This window comes from Galeopterus variegatus, unplaced genomic scaffold (genome assembly GCF_000696425.1).
Source record: "Galeopterus variegatus unplaced genomic scaffold, G_variegatus-3.0.2 Scaffold1285, whole genome shotgun sequence".
NCBI lineage: Eukaryota > Metazoa > Chordata > Mammalia > Dermoptera > Cynocephalidae > Galeopterus > Galeopterus variegatus.
Genome location: NW_007727396.1, coordinates 384933 through 402518, shown reverse-complemented (window position 1 = coordinate 402518; position 17586 = coordinate 384933). Strand labels below are relative to the sequence as shown.

General features: G+C 42.4%; 1 protein-coding gene across 1 annotated transcript in view; it reads right to left on the bottom strand.

The window, feature by feature from the left end:
- Positions 1-12662: 12662 nt before the first annotated feature.
- KLF10 (Kruppel-like factor 10) overlaps positions 12663-17586 on the bottom strand; it is a 7175-nt gene continuing 2251 nt past the window's right edge. Inside the window, exons 2-4 of the mRNA XM_008576091.1 lie at positions 15760-15993; positions 14732-15650; positions 12663-14240 (exon numbers count right to left, since the gene is read on the bottom strand). Of these exons, the coding sequence (XP_008574313.1) occupies positions 13981-14240; positions 14732-15650; positions 15760-15993 (1413 nt within the window). The 3' untranslated portion in view covers positions 12663-13980. The remainder of the gene's footprint in view (positions 14241-14731; positions 15651-15759; positions 15994-17586) is intronic.

Below are 17586 nucleotides of genomic sequence, written 5' to 3'. Positions count from 1 at the left end.
GGTGTGGCTGACTAGGTTGGCACACATCAAACCTGCGGGAAGACCTTGAGGCTCACGCATCTAAGAGCAAATTTCTGTGGGCAGATCGGCCAGTGCTCGCTGCAGACAAAGGGGAACAGATACAAGGTATTGTCAGCATATATCCAGTTCTGCCTAAGGAAGATCACCCCTCTCGCTGGAAACCTGAGCTTCCTGGTCCTGGACAGGGCCCCATGTAGCAGAGATTGGCAACTGTTTCCCAAATTGATTCCTCATCCTTTTGGGCACAGCTAGGTTATGTTTTCCAGTGTCTCCTGTAGTTAGGTAGGGCCATGTGACTCATTTCAGCCCATGGAAAGTGGGCACAAGACGAGCACCAGTGTCCCCTCCAGAATTCATGTCCATCCAGAACCTCAGAATGTGACCTTGTTTGGAATAAGGGCCTCTGAAGATGTAATTAAGGTAAGGATGTGAGATAAGATCTTGGATTAGGGTGAGCCCTAGATCCAATGGCAAGTGTCAGCAAAGGAGAAGAGACACAGAGACACACAGGGGAGAAGGTCACAGGAACACAGAGGCAAGAGCCCAGGATCTCCAGGGATGGCCAGCCTCTACCAGGAATAGGAATCAGCCTTGCCGATGCCTTGATTTTGGACTTCTAGCCTTTAGAATTGTGGGAGAATACATTTCTGTTATTTTAAGCCACCAAGGTAGTGATAATTTGTTACAGCAGGGGCCGAGCCCGTGGCGCACTCGGGAGAGTGCGGCGCTGGGAGTGCAGCAGCGCTCCCACCGTGGGTTCGGATCCTATATAGGGATGACCGGTTCGCTCACAGCGCTCACTGACTGAGCGCGGTGCGGCCGGTCTCAAAAAAAAAAAAGACAAAAAAAAATAATTTGTTATAGCAGCCCTAGAAACTAAAGCCCTCCCATGCACAGTCTTTCCTGCTCTTTCCCCTTCTGGCTGGCTGGCAGAGGCCAGGAGCCACAAAATGAAATGCGCCTGACTCCTGCATCACTGCTGGAGGGAGCAGCCTGAGCAGGAGTGCCCATCTGCAGAGCAGAGAACTCCTTAACTGTAGTAAGCAGTGAAAAAGAGTGAAAAACAAAATCTGTCTTCTGGATTTATCTGTTACAGTGGCCAAGGTTACCTTAACTAATACCCCTACCATAAAGTAAGAAATTGTCCTTCTGGCCTGCACAGTCATCTTGTGGAATTTATCTTTCTAGTCTATCAGTAGCCTAATCTATTCATCCTGTATGAATACACTGAAAAGGTCCTGTTCTCAGAACCAGGGAGCTGGAAAAAAAAAAAAAAAAGAACTGGGAAACTGAGAATCAGACTCTCCCGCTTTAAAAAACATCATAAAACACATGAGGGGGCCAGGGGCCCTGCCTGTGCTCAGCCACTATCTTGTGGGGTATCCACATTTGTGGCCATGTCCCCCACCCCGCTGAACCTTGCCAGTCTGTATCAGCAAAGGTCTGCAGGCGAGTGGCCGCCGGGCTGGACAGGACAGGAGAACCCGGGCGAGCTCCCTGGGAGCTACCCATCCTGGTACAGTGTGTCGTTGAGAGGTTCCCTTGCCTGCAAGAGGGGACCCAGCGAGTGCTTCAGGGCAGGCCAGGAGGGCAGGGAGGAGGGCAGACTCTTCTGAGAAAGGCAGCAGAGGACAATGAGGCCAAGAAAGACGGGCCTGGAGCCAGAGCGTCCGAGCTGCAAGCGGGCTGCGCTGCCGGTGTTCCCCACCTCTACACGTGTCGCCGGCACAGCATAAGTGGCTCTTCTAGGGGAGCTTGGCCATTGTAAACCCTGTCTGGGAGGTGCTGCAGGCCACTGTCCACACCAGCACTGAGTGCCTTGAAGACAGGAATGTGATGCTGCTGGCGTTTGTAGTTCCCAGGAGGCAGTGAAATAGGAAGCTAAGGTCAGATCCTGAAGTCCCATGAATGCTGTGAGAAGTTTGGACCCCACCCCATGGATAAAGGGGTGACTTACAGTAGTAGTTTTTAAGATCCACATTTAAGAACAGTAATTTTGGGAGCACCACCTGCACAGAATAAGACCACAATAAACATTTGTGTGGCTGCGTGAAAGCAAATTCAATGTTTTTAAGATCCACATTTAAGAACAGTAATTTTGGGAGCACCACCTGCACAGAATAAGACCACGATAAACATTTGTGTGGCTGCGTGAAAGCAAATTCAATGCTGATGCTCATTGTGTAACATATTTCAGTTTCTCTCTCACACACACACACACCTTCTCCCGTATGCCCAAAGCAAGGACACTGTGTGATGGCTAGTTTCCGACGGCCTCCCCAGACAGCAGTCTGCACGCAGCGTTCTGAGGCACGAGAATAGGCCAGTGAAGACAGGTCACTGAGGGTAAGGATTGGAAGTGCCATGTCTGATGTCAGACAAAAGCCTGCTTCAGCCGTACTGACAATGTCACAGCATCCTCAGTGTGTGCTCCATGGGTATAAGCACAGGCTTGGGGCAAGGGTGCCAGCTGGTGGCTCAGCCAGCTGTCAGCTAATGTGCAGGAGACTTCGGGTCAATGAGGTTTCCCTGGAATCCAGTCTTGGTTTTTTTCTTTCTGTCTTTTATTTCTTACTCTTTTTTCTCTTGTCTGGCCCAAGGAGCCAATTTGTGGTTCTTTGTTATGGCAGCCCTAGAAAACTAATATAGTACAGACACTTTCTGGGTGGTTTCAGATGAGCCCTGCCCCTTCCCTGTCCTGAAATGGGCATTAATAACGAACAAGATTTGCATGTGTTCAGTGGAGGGGAGACATTTCCAGGCAAGAGGTAATATGAGCAGAAACAGGCAATGACTGGACACTGCTGCAAAGGAGAGGCGAGGTGGGAGTCGGGATAAAAATGCTAACTAACATTTATCAAGTATCTTTTGTATAGAAGCTAATTCAAACACAATATGTCCACCCATCCTTAAAACAAATTTGTTTAAGGTAGGCATTAGCATGATGTCCATTCTACACATGAAAAAACGTGGCTCAGGGAAGTTACGCAATATGTCCAAGATTAGGTAGGTGGGAAAACCACAGTTTGAGCCAAGGATCATAACGGTTTGTTTTTAACCTTCCAAGCGGAGAAGAATGAAACTGGTGCTTTAAGGCTCACTCTGCTTTTCCCTTGGGGGTTGAGCCTCTTAGGACCAGTCTGACCTGAAGCAGTTTTTGCCTGTTAATGTCCATCCCAGACATGGCCACTGGGCAGGCCCAGTGCTAAACCAGCCAATCAGAGCAAAGAAGTCAGGGCTGGGGCCAAGTTCTTGCTCCAGTTCTCTTCCCCAGTGGCTGGTGGCCACTGCAAAGACCACCCAGGGTGCTGGCACACTGGTCAAGAGATGCAAGGGGGGGTTGGGCACAGCCATGTTTAATCCCATTAAAAAGGATTTGCTACACAGCTGCTAAAAAAAGTCTGAAAACAAAAGCAAACGATCCCCCAAAATGTTGAGATTCAGAAAAAAAGATTGAACACCACTGCACCCAGGCAACAGGCTTGGGGAGAAGAAGCCACCTTGTAGCTCTAGCCTTAGATCCTACTATCAGATAGTCAGGGAATCAGCTCAAGAGTTATCTAGATGGTATCACTGCAACTGTTAAAACAGTGGTTCATAACCTTCATTCCACCAGCTCAACCAGGCCTCTAGGGGTGTGTGAAGGGAGAGGGCTAAGGAGAGGACTAAGGCAGCTTGCTGCTCTGTCTAGGTAGATTAGGTAGACACTACCAAATACCTTGCAGCAGGGCTTCTGTGTTCAGGATCCAGTGAACTTCGAATTATGCAACATAAGTTACCCATCGTCATCGGAAGAGTTTAACAGGTCTTTTTGTTCTTTAAAGTCACCTTCCTCAATACCTCTTGATACTCAAAAGTGCTCCCTGGAAGGAGGGAATAAATTCACTTGGAGCAAAGCAGCCTCACAGGACAAAAGAGATCAGTTCAGTCAGGACACATCATAAAGTAAAGGTTATGCAGCAGTAACAAATAATCCCTCAAATCAGAATGTCTTAAAACTACAAAGGTTTAGTTCTCACTCATCCTTCCTTGTCACACTTGCTCCAGAACTATGGCTGACTAGCTGAAATATCGTGGTCACCATAGTAGAAGGAAAGGGAGCTCTGGAAGGTCTAACACTGGCAGTTAGATACTGTGGCCCAGAAGGGAACACATTTCCTTTCACAACCCATTGGCCAGACCTGAATGCATGGCCTTTCCCGGCCACAAGGGGGCAGTGCAACACTACCGTGTATCTGAACAGCAGCTTCTGAAATAATTGGTGAACTCAGCATGATGACCTTCACAGGGGTGGAGACCCAGCCCCCTTTCTGTTTGAAAATCGTTGTGATTAGGACCACACCGACAAAGGATAGAATGGATGTGATGAATAGTATCAGAAGGCATCATGGCTAGGCTATAACTACAGCCAGCTAGGCTGACTAGAGCCTTTACTGAATTTTCCTGGTTGAACTAAATTTAAATTTGGGAAGAGAATACATAATTCCTCAGAAAGATCAAATTGAACAGAACTAAAAACATGGATAACAATAGGCCATCATGATGCCTATTCCATTAATGATATTGTTGGAATCAGAGAAAGGATTCTGAATCTTACTAATGTACAAGCTTATCTTTTGGGATAATTAGAGGAAAAAGGGATTGTCACAAATAATGCTTGTATGTAGGTAGTGAAGGACAAATTTATTGAGGATAAAGAGGATTCCATGACTAAGAACTATCTAAGTGCATAATTGAAAAATATCTCTCGAATGGCTGGGAATTACGCATTGCATTGGGCATAATGTCACCGAGTGACATGGGGTAAGAAGGTGGGGGCACTTAGTTCTTATAGGAAATTTGCCAAATGCTAGAAATAGGAACTTCACACAAGTTTAGAAAACACTGCTCTCGGCGTCTTAAGATGGAACACTACAGACTGACATGTTGACCAATGTTATGGGCTGAATTGTGTCCAGAAAACTTCATATGTTCAAGTCCTAAACCCCAGTACCTCAGAATGTGACTGTATTTGGAAATAGGGTCTTTGAAGAGTTAATTAAGGTTAAATCAAGTCATTGGAATAGGCCTTAATGCAATATAACTGGTATCATTAGAAGAAGAGATTGGGACACAGATGCAGAAGAAAAACCATGTGGAGAAATGAGAAGACAGCCATCTACAAGCCGAGAAGAGAGGCCTCAGAAGTCAACCCTACAGACACTTTGATCTTAGAATGCTAGCTTCTGGAACTGTGAGGAAATAAATTTCTGTTGTTTAACCCACCCAGTCTGTGGTTCTTTCTTATGGCAGCCCTAGAAAAGTAATACAACCAGTATATCAGACACTCTTCTATTTTTAAAAAAAAGTTAATCAAATCTTAGAAGTTTTGATACCATTGTCCCAATTAGTAGAAATCCCTAAAACATATACACCCACTGTCCTCTACCTTGCTGTATTAGTCCATTTCTGTTGTTTATGACAGAATACCTGAAACTGCGTAATTTATAAAGGAATGAAATTTATTTACAGTTTTGGAGGCTGGGAAGTCTATGGTCCAGGCGGCACCTGTGGTGAAGGCTTTGTTCTTGGTGGTAACTTTCCACAGGAAGGCAGGGTATCACATGGCAAGAATGGGCTGAGCGAGAGAACCAACCCCCTCACTCAGTCTCCTTCGCCATCAGAACCATGCCCATTACCTTATGAATGGATCAATCTATTCACCAGGGCAAAGTCCTCACAATCTAATCACCTCTTAAAGGCCCCACCTTTCAGATACTGTAACTGGGTTTCCCACCCTCTTAACACTGTTTATTTAATTGTTTATCTATTTATTTAATTTTTATTTAAAAAAATTTTTTTTCTTTTTTTTTAAAAGGTGACCGGTAAGGGGATCTTAACCCTTGACTTGGTGTTGTCAGCACCACGCTCTCCCAAGTGAGCCACAGGCCGGCCCCTTATTTTTTAAATTTTTAAATTTTTATTTATTTTTATTGAATCATAATTGATTTACATTTTTGGGGATTCAATGTTGTCATATGTTGATCAAATCAATATTACTAGTATGTATATTGTTACAAATTGTACTTATTCTTTATGCCCCTTGTCCAATCTCTCCCTATCCTCCTCTCTCTCCCCCCTCCCACCACTGATAAGATTCCTTCTCTACTTCTGAAAGAGTAATGGTTACTCTGTTGATTTGTTGCCTAGATGATCTGTCCAATGCTGAAAGGTGTGTTCAGGTCCCCCAATATTATCATAGAGCAGATGCTTCTTCTGTCACTTTGGAATGGGCTTTGTGGATAGAGACATCCTCTTCTTTCCTTTGGTCTTTGCTGGTGACTTTCCTGTGTCAATGCACTCCGGTGGCTGGCAGACCATCTGCATGGTAGTTGTCATGTCTAGCCACTTTTGTGGTATGGGGGAGACCATCAGTTGGAGAATGTGGGAAGGCAGCAGGAACCTGGTGAGGACACCACGGAGCATGAAAATCAAGCAGGGTGGTGCAGAGAGAAGAAAGAAGCATGTGGCTTTAGCAGCCACCATGTCTCTGACACCAAGATCAATGTGGGAGGAATTCTCCCTTGCAGCAGCTGAGATTAGAATTAAAAATTAAGGGCCGGCCCTGTGGCGCACTCTGGAGAGTGCTGGCGCTGGGAGCGCAGCGGCCCTCCTGCCGCGGGTTCGGAACCTTTATAGGGAAGGCCAGTGCGCTCTCTGGCTGAGCGTGGTGCAGACTGCACTGTACCAAGGGTTGCAATCCCCTTACCAGTCAAAAAAAAAAAATTAATATTTTTGGATAAAATCAAAGAAAGATAAGGTATCGTCCTTTTATACTTTGGGATTATTTTCCCCCTTTCAGCATCCCACTGACAAGCTCGTCAGTCAGGGTCAAACTGGGATTGTTGGCATCGTTGAGTAGAGAGCCATGAATTTCTAAATTTCTGTCAAGATCAGGATGCCAACTGGCAGGGGAAGCTTAAAACAGCAGACGGCCCCATTCAGTTTTATTCCTTCCGCTACAGCAAGCCAAAGATGAGAGAGTTGTGCTTCTTTGGAATTCCATGTCTGTCAATTTGAGGCCACGTTATTTGGGCAGACCCAGCACAGGTGCATCCTGATAATCTCCTGGGGGGAGAGTTGTCTTTGTCACTTGTGCTGAACTGACCCTTGTTCCCCTTGGGATTTTGACTCCTAGAGCTCCAGGCATAACTTCATATCATTTTTAGCCCATGCCTTATGGAGCATCTGATATTGGGCACTTCATCATGAATTAGCTAATCTCAGATGTGGCAAATTCACTCAAGCTGGGGTCATTACAAGGAGAACAAAGAAAACTCAGTAAACTGATGAACTCAGTTTGTATACTGGATGCTTTTATGGTAACTCTGCCCCAAATTGTGCTTTCTAATCAGGTGACAAGTGCCCCTGCTTTAGCTCTGCTCAGCAGATGGCCATGACTTTATGCTTTGTGCTTTCCTTCCCATTAGACTGGCCTCTTTGCAAGGAGATTTATTGTAAATAGGTCACCCAAATAATTAGATATGTAGGTAGAAGTGTAGGAATCTTGGGTATCCGAATTCTCTATCATCTAGCTCTAGCTGGCTTCCCTTTTCCAGAATAGACAGCCACCCTAGGTGGGAATTCTAATGCATTCATGGCCCTGTGTATATTCCCACACATAGGTGCTATAACAGTGCCAACAAATATAGAATGTATTATACTTTCCAGAGCCTTTTATGTACATAACCTTATTTGAGCTTGCCTGCACCTCTATGAACTGAATAAGGCAAGTGTGGTTAGCCCTATTTTTAAAAGTGGACACTGAGACCCAGAATGATAAAGCAACTTTCCCAAGGAATAAACTAATTATCAGTGTAACCAGGACTAGAATCCAGGTGTGATGGTTAAATTTATGTGTCAACTTGATTGGCCACAGGATGCCCATATATTTGGTCAAACATTATTTCTGGGTGTGTCTGTAAGGGTGTTTCTGGAAGAGATTAACATTTGAATTGGTGGACTGAGTAAAGCAGATTGCCCTCCCTAATTTGGGTGGGCCTCGTCCAATCAGTTGAAGGCATGAACAGACCAAATGGCTAAGTAAGCGGGAACTCCTGCTTCCTGACTGCCTTCAAGCTGGAACATTGTTTTTTTTCATGCCTTTGGACCCAAACTGAACCATCAACACTTCCTGGGTCTTGAGCCTGCTAGCATTTGGACTAAACTACACCATTGGCTCTCTTGGGTCTCCAGCTTGACAACTGCAGATGTTGGGAATAGTTAGTCACCATAATCACGTGAACCAATTCCTTATAATAAATCTCTTTCTCTCATATGAAGGTACTTCAAAAAGTTCATTAATAAAAGATAATAAATACGCTTGCCAGTTAGCTCAGTTGGTTAGTGTGGTGCTGATGACACTAAAGTCCAGGGTTTGATTCCTGTTCCAGCCAGCTGCCAAAAAGAAAAAGAAAAGATGGCACAAATCTTTCCTTGACTTTTAGAAGAACTCTCGTGTGTGTGTGTGTGTGTGTGTTTATTGTTTGTTCTATTGGTTGTTCCTCTGGAGAACCCTAATACACCAGGTGTTTTAATTTGGTCAGTGCTTTTTCCCTGACACCTTCTCCAGGGCACAGCTACTCATGTAGAAAATTAGAGGCAGCACTGTTTGAGAACTAACTCTTAAGTCATTTGTAAGCTGGTCCTAAGTTGGTTAGAAAAATGCCAAGACTGGGCCGGCCCGGTGGCGCACTGCTATAGTGCGCCGCTTGGGAAGTGCGGTGGCGCTCCCGCCGAGGGTTCGGATCCCACATACAGACCGGCCGCTCACTGGCTGAGCGAGGGGCGGGAGCAACACCGAGGGTTGCGATCCCGTGGCCGGTCCCGGTCCGGTACGGGCGCGACACTGAGGGTTGCGATCCGTTGCCGGGCACAAAATAAGACAAAAAGAAAAAAGAAAAAAAAAAAAAGAAAAGAAAAATGCCAAGACCGCATTAAAGCACCAGACCAAAATCAGTGGGACATCTCTTGAAGAAAGACTTAATGTGTCCCCTGGTGTTGTCTCCAAAAAGATTTTGCCTAGCTCCAAGTCTTCGTTGACTGCCCAGTGCCTTTGATAAAAGCCCCCATTTCTGTTCCTGCCTCATTCCGTATGTCCTCCAGAGAGAAAGGGTGGGGTGAGAGCTGAGGCCACGTGTCTCAGCCAGTCCAGGCTGAGGTTTTAAACTCACATTAAGAGCCTCTGTTGGCCTTGATCAGATTTCTTCCCTGCCCTGCTAAAAATGCAGTCAGGAGAATCTAAATGCTATGAGACTTTTAAAAAGAGTTTGGAAAGTGGAATAAATGGTCCAGCACTAGCCAAGGATGATAGGAATAAGAAAAAGGCAGTCTTCAGCTTTTCATTGCTTTCGTCTGTATCCTGCACATCATGTAACAACTTCTTAATTGTTCTCTGTCCCTAAAATTGCGCAGGTCTCCTCTTGGTTCAATTTTTGGTTTGACAAAATTTATTGAGCCCCTGCTGTGTCTGGCACTGTGCTAGATGGTGGTGATACAGCAGTGAGCAAGACCCACAGGGTCCTTGTCCTCATGGGGCTTTACAGTCAAGGGAAAAGAGAAAGACACTAAGCAATTTCAGTAAAGAGTAATGATTATTATGACAGCTGAAATGTCAAGGTAAAAGGGCAGAAGAAACAGTCCCAGCAGAAGAAATAGCATCTATGAAGGCTCAGAGCTCTGATGTAGGATAGATAATAAGGTGGAAAGTGGTGTAGGAGGTTGGTAGAAGCCCTAATGGGGCAGGGTCTTCCAGACCTGTAGCACACTACAGCAGCCACCTGCCACATGTGGCTACTGAGCACTTGAAATGACGCTAGTCCTACCACAGATGTGCTGTGAGTATATAATACAGACTGGATTTCAAATATTCATACCAAAAAAGATGTCATATATCTCATTAACAATTTTGTATTGATTATATGTTGAAATGATAATATTTTGAATATATTGGGTTAAGAATGTTAAAGTTATTTTTTTTTCTTTTTTACCTTTTTGATTTGACTACTAGAAAATTTCAAATGACATATATGGCTTACATTTTACTTCTATTAGGCAGCACTGTTCTAAGCCACGTTAAGAATCCTAGACTTAATCCTAAGAGCACTGGGAAGTTTATGAGGTGTTTTAAACAGGGACATGACATGATCAGATTTGCATTTTTAAAAGACTCTGTGGTGAGGAGACTGGATGGTAGGAAAACAAGACTAGAGGCAGGGAGACCAGTTAGGGGCAGCTGCATGGGTTCAGGTGGGAGATGCTGAATTAGATGGAGTGGTGGCAGTGTGGGTAAAGAAAACTTTAAAAGTGGAATCACTAATACCAAACACTTCTCACTCCAGTGATAAACGATAAGTTGAACCATATGAAATTTCCATCTTTGTCAATCAAAAATGGTTGAATACCTAAAGAACTAACAAGGGCCACAGTTGGAATAATTGAGTCACAAAATGAATTAGTGTTATGATTCAAAGAATGACATAAACATCCATGAGTCCACATTGGCATAAATAACTGAATAAGTAAATGTAGAAGCAACAATTCTTACAGGAGAATTCTAATTAGCTTATCAGTAATAACAGCCTCAGGCAAGATCAACGTAAGGATATTAAAATGAGTGGGGAAAAATTTAAGCAGAAACAGGTTATTCACAGTCTTAAGGTATCTCCCCCCAAATATTTAATAATTTTAAACAGAAAAAAGTAAGTTTATAGTGGAAAATTCCAGGAGCCATCACCTTAGCCCAGAGAGCAAAGTTAGCATCACCAGCGATGCACATTGACATCATGTGTTCCTTGTAATGATGCCCTGAGAAAGGCATTATCACTCCATGGTATCTTTCCCGATTAATGCATAGCCTCAATCTAATAATGAAAAAGCACCAGACCAACCCAAATTGAGGGGCATTCTACAAAATGACAAATATTGTTCAAAAGACAAGAAAAGACTGAGGAACTACCACAGTTTGGAGGTTGCAGAGGCCTGACAACTAAATGCAATTTGAGACCTGGATTAGGTCCTGTAATAGAAAAAAAGAATAGAAAAACCAGGAAAATCTTTCAGATGCCAGTACTGACTAGAACCAAAAAAAGGAATATATTTAAAAAAAAAAAAAAGAACTAGTGAAATCCAAACAAGTTTTGTACTTTAGTTAATAGTATTATACCAAAGTTAATTTCTTAGTTTTGATTATCATAAGAAGCTGGATGAGGGGTATATAGAAACTCTACTTTTACAACTTCTCTAAGTCTAAAATTATCTAAAAAGAATTAACTGTTAAGAAAACTGAATCTCAGCAATTTCATATAGTTCATCTTAGTATGTCAGACAAGAAGCAATAAAAATTGAAGTGCTAAAGCTACACGTCACACTACTGTGATGTGCTACAAATGCACTTGTTTGGGAGCAACTTTCTCATCAAGATCATGGCCTCCCTCAACATTCATACGTCAAAAATAATACTTTATTTGAAGGATTTATTTAGAAGATTCCTAAGGAAAAGTCTCTAGGACTGGGAAGAACACAGAAACAATTCCATTGGCCATTATCATTACAAGGGACTGGGCTTTGGGATAGGTGGAGAAAACTTCAGCCATCTTCCTCCATTCCCACTTCTGGACCTGTCACCATGAGGAAATCCAGGGGAGTTAGGATGGCCCAGGTTCCTAACGCTGAAGCTGCAGAACAGCAGGGCCTCTCCAGCAGCTGTGTCACACTTAGGTGGTATTAAGTTTCCAAGGAAAGAAGTAGCAACAGGTGCAGAGACAACTCAAGACACTTGTCCTAACAACTGGTGCAAAGTACACTGCCCCTATCACAGTGTTCCACAGTGAGCCAGACTCTAGGGTCAATGGTTATGCTGGGCATTGTGGAAGATGGTCTCATGACCACAAGGGGATCTCCAAGCAAATACTTACCTACAAAATTATACTCCATACACCAAGTAGCATTCACAGCCCCTAGGGTTTTTTTTTGCCCCTAGTTGTTTGTACCGACCAGCAACTAACAAGTATTTCTCTTTAGAGGTGGATTAGCTTTCATACAGCTTAAGTACCAATATGTTTATTGGTATTTAAGGTATCACTTAATGGTCTGAGCTAATTTAACTTCTAGAAGTGAGCAATTTACTATTTAATAGGTCAGTCTTCTTTTCATTTGCTACAGCAGTTTCATTGCTTGTAATTATTCACTGTGGTGCTCCCTTTAACTTAATGTTACTTAAGGTTTTGCTGACAGTCAGAGCTCTATTTCACCCCCAAATCATCAAAAACGTGCAAGAATTTTTAAAAACTAAAATGTGCTAGTTCCTTAGAAATGGCCAGTTCACACATTATCTCAACAAATATATAGAAACTGGCCTCACTTTGTATATTCTACATTGATTCATGTTAAACATATACAAGGGTACTTCAAAAAGTTCATGGAAAAACTGAATTAAAAGATAATACGAATCCTTCCATGAACTTTCTGAAGACACCTTGTACTTCAACAGTTCTAAATTTGAATGAGATCCTTAGAGAAATTCAGTCTAAGTCTTAGTACAAGTGATCAATATGAAGGTCAGAGTAAGAATAGTTTTTAACAAATGCAATGAACCAATCATATATACCAAAGGAAATTCTTTATTGTAAACAAGATATAAAGTACAACAAAAGAAATACTGTGCAAATTGTAAGTCACAAGGATTTTTTTTAAAGAGAAAACTCTTTTTTGTTTTTCAAGGATCCAAATTTTAATGTCAGAAATCTACACCCAATGTACAGAAAAATGTTAAATGTGCAGATATAGTGACATTTTTCACTATATATTTTTAACAACTTACTTTTGTTTTACCACTGTGTATATCATTCTCTATACAATATAACAGAAATACTGTTAACAAAAGTGAATGTTTTCATAATTTTTCTACCTACCTACCTCTCCACATCCCCAAAAAACTCCTATAAATTAATAGGACAACACTTGTCCATCTGTGAATAATGGTCACTAACTTTCTAATTCAATAAAGCTCACATTATATCTTCATAACAAAAGCCATCTTTCTCAAGGAGTTATCTAAAGTTCTTGATATCCCTTCTTTACAATATATATTTTTGTCTTCAGATTTTTTTTTCTAAACAAAGTGCAGTGTATCATATAGTCTACAGAAAACATATTGGTATACAATTTTCAAATCTACACAAGAAACTGCAGGCAAACTAAAGTTCAAAGCATAATAAAATGCCTATATATAATCATTTGTTAAACTTACAAAAAAAAATGAAAAAAATTTTTAGCTACTTCAAAGCAATTAAATTAATGAGGAATCCAACCCATTGGCCCTCTTTAGCGATATTACAGCCATTCAATTCCAAATATCAACAATAGTGTAAAAATGATAGTTCTAAGATATATTTAACAACTACATCCACAAAGTTGACTGGAAAAACTAGAAATAGTAAACAAGATAACTCTAGGAAAAGATGACAATATCTGTAATAATACAAACTGATTTTACATCTCCAACTCTGTACCGTAATGTTTATTTCCAGTCTCTGTTCTTGAAACCAGTGCTTTAGAAGAATCACATTGAAAAGTTGGTCTCAAGTAAAAACAGCAAAAGTAAAGTAACAAATGTGCACACAAATTCAAAATCTGTGCTACCTGTGCCGACCTCATCTGAAACCTTCAAAAAATATTCAAAGGAATAAAAGCTTTCTCATCTCTCTTATGTGATAAGAAATGAAACCTGCCATTCTGTGACCTGCCTGTGACCGAAGCACTTCTTTCATCTAACCCAGGCTGGGTCTTCGCCCCCAGCTGTGCGGCTTCTGTTTTCAGCCCACACTGGAGGGCCACAGACTTGCAGTGGAAGCATTTTCACATCATCACTGGCTCCCAGCTGTGACCAAAGTTAGTTCTGATTCTTAGCCTTCCAAACTGTCACTGTGTGGGAGCAGGGGTTGGGGGTAAAGCAATGTCATTTAACTTGCTCACTTCCATTTGCCAGTTTGGGAGCTTCTTGGCTGACAGATGGCGCCGGGCATGCTTGGTCAAATGGTCACTCCTCATGAACCGTCGGTCACACATGGGACAGGCAAACTTCTTCTCACCTGTGTGGGTTCGCCGGTGTCTGGACAGTTCATCAGAACGGGCAAACCTCCTTTCACAACCTTTCCAGCTACAGCTGAAAGGCTTTTCTCCTGAAATAAAGAAATTCAGATCATCGTTATTATGTGCTTATTAAATCACTGTAAATTACATGTTCAAGTATACCTAAAGGTGTATGAGGAGATACATTTTAAAATAACAAAAGCTAATAAGTTAATGAACTGCCAAATGGGTATTAGATATGTATTGCTCCATTTTCAAAATTCACTCTATCACATTTATAAAAATCTCCCCCTTATAAAAGAAGCCAAAAACCTAAAAAAAGGTTTTCTGACCTTTTGACCTACGTTTCAAAGGCTTTAAAGATACGTTATTAAAGTAACTACTCACCCATGTGAAAAATCATTTGAGAGATTAAAACAAAAGCAACTTGATAAAGTCTTTTAGAGGACCTTGCACTGGTAAATATCCACTGAGCTGACAAATTAGGCAAGTTCTTCCTTAATGAGCCTGGTTTGTATCTGTGATCACAGCCCAAAACTCATCATTTAAAAATTCAAAGACATAAATAAATAGTTGGTACCTGTATGTGTTCTCGTGTGGGCCTTTAGATGAGAACTTTTAAAGTATGTCTTGCCACATCCTGGGTGGCTGCAGATGTGACTTCTTATCCTCGATGAGTCAATCTGAGGAGTGACTTTTGAGGCCGAAGGGGAAAACCCAGGAGCAGGGGCAATGGGAGAGAGTCTGGTGCCATTTGGGCTCACCACTGGAGGTTTTGGGCTCTGCACAACAGGCTGGGGCACAACAAACATAACGGCGCCTTTGGGCACCTGAGTGCCCATGAACACAACAGGAGGGCAGACTGCTGGTGGCTGGCTGGGTGGAGTGCTGGGAACAACTGTTGTCACCATAGGATTATTTGCAGGAAGGGGAACCATCTGACAGATGACTGGCATGGGTGGCACTCCTCCCGTGGCTACTGCAGGTGGAGAGACCAACACCGACTTCTGTTGTGAGGATGGGGACATGGGGGCTGGCTGAGACCTACAGATGACTGTCTCTGAGGAAGTCACAGGAAAGTCATAAAGTGCAGCACTTGCTTTCTCATCAACGTCTACCACTGTGATTTGCTCACATTTGGATCTGTTTGGTGACACAGCAGCACATGGTATGTTTTTTCTTGCAGCCTCAACATTTAGGTGGGTTCTTCTTCGAAAAGAATTGTCCTGATAGTTAAGGATGCTGGCTGCTTTTACTGGGCACGATCGGTGGTTACAAAGTTGGGCATCAGCTGTATGACGAATCACACTTGTTGCCTGAGCCTTGGGGAGTTTGGGGGCAGATACTGGGCTCTTTTCTTCTTCCTTGGAAGGTGCAGCAATGTGAGGCTTAGCAGTATCTGAGAATGATTTGAAGTGCCCAGGAGATGGCGCTGGTGCCATCAGATTTGACACTTGAGAGGGTTCAAAGTCAGAGGGGCTGTAAGGTGGAGTCAAACACTAAAGAGAAAAGAAATATACAAGCAACAGCATGAGAAATTTAAAGTTCATTATGTAAATTATACGAAATCCTATCATTTACATCCACCTTAGAAACAGTAATACTTACAAATGCTGGGATCGTATGAAAATCAGGTGTCCCTGGCAGTAGATTTTCTTCCTCTGACATGTCAGATACTGGTGTAACAGGTCTGTTTTCCATGTATTTCTTAAAATCAGACTTCCAACTGCAACTCATTGACATAAGTGCTTCTACAGCTTCAAAATCACTTTTCTCTGTAGTTTTGTTCCAGGAGTACACACTCTCTTTTGGCCTTTCAGAAATCATTTCCATTCTTTCCTCCTAAAAAACAAAAGATTAAGGCCTATAACCATATTTTTTTGTCATCCAAATGACACAGAGCAATGTGCAAACATATTCTCCCCTCTCTCTTTTTAAACAACTTGCACAATTTTCCAAGTTAAAATTGAAACAATTTATCTCTCACCCCTACTATGATACAAAGTTCAGCTACACTTGTCATGTGATCTAGACTTCGTGGAAGCAGTAATGAAACAATTTATCTCTCACCCCTACTATGATACAAAGTTCAGCTACACTTGTCATGTGATCTGGACTTCGTGGAAGCAGTAATAAAAAATCTTCCTCATTCTTTTTCTCACACTAGGCTTGAATACTGACATCCTGACAAGGTAGAGAGGAAAACCTTATCACTGTTAAGGGGACCAAGGCCAGTTACCAATGCATCTGTGATTAAAAAAACGGAAGCAACAATTGGCTTCGAAAAGCATTTTATAGTCTTTCCACAGTAGCCACCTGCAACTAGGGTCAGATAAAATAATTAAGGGAGGGCTCTGCAAAACACTTATGTTTTTTCAGTACTACTGGTATGGTATGAGATCTTTTGAGGTATGAATCCCTAATTTAAAAAAAAGGCCAAAACTTTCTTATAAAGGCAAACTGCAGTGGACCAAGCTCTGGCCGTTGATATGAGCCTGACCTTTGGAAAGTCACTTTGAACTTTGGGATGAAAATCAAGGGATTCTCAAGGTCTCTTTGAAGTTCAAGTTATACTAGATCTGAAACCTAAAATTATTTGACAACTGGATTATCTATGGTAAAAAGAGGTCAACTGAAAAGCTTTAGTCGTTTCAGCCTCTCGATGTTTCTATTCTCTTTTATAAGATCTATTTAATACAATGGTTTGCTATGCTTAACTATGACCAGCTAATGCAATAATTCTAAAAAAGAGACAATCAGAAAACTTAATAATCTACTCAGAATTTGCAAAAACCCTGACTGTAGAGTCTGCAAGAGTCAAAATAGAATCTATTTTAATTTCTTAAAGAACTGCTTGATGACAAGGATAATAGCACATGCTTTGTATTTATTTGTACAACTTCTACCTGTATTTAATGTCTTATACTAAGTTTTTTGAACTACATGTAAAAATGGCACTACCCACCATCTCTCCCATTTTCCACACACACAAACACCGTCCAGGTTCTTTTGGCCAAAGTAGAGATTGTGTAAAAATACCGAAAAAAATTCCTTACGTTGCAAGATATTATTTTCAAGGCTTGTTTTAAAACATACTTGATCTTTTCGTGTTGAAACCCTAAGAAAACAAGCCATTGCCCTTGAATATGGCTAACAATGCAATTGCATAATCTCGCGCGCTGCTTTATGTAAGCTGCAATGAACAGCGCGTGTGTGTGTAAAAGCCTCCTCAAGACGCCGATGCAAAGAAAGGCAAGCAGAGAGGAAAGAGCGCGAGCTGGGAAGGGCAGGAAGGGAAACCGGGAGGGAGGAAAGGGAGTGGGGCGCGAGGCAGGAAAGGGAAGCGCGGGCGGGCGGAGGCGCGGGCGGGCGGCGGGGGAGATCCTCGCTGGCGCGGACAGACGGATGGGGCCGCCCTAACCTCCGAGAGGCTCG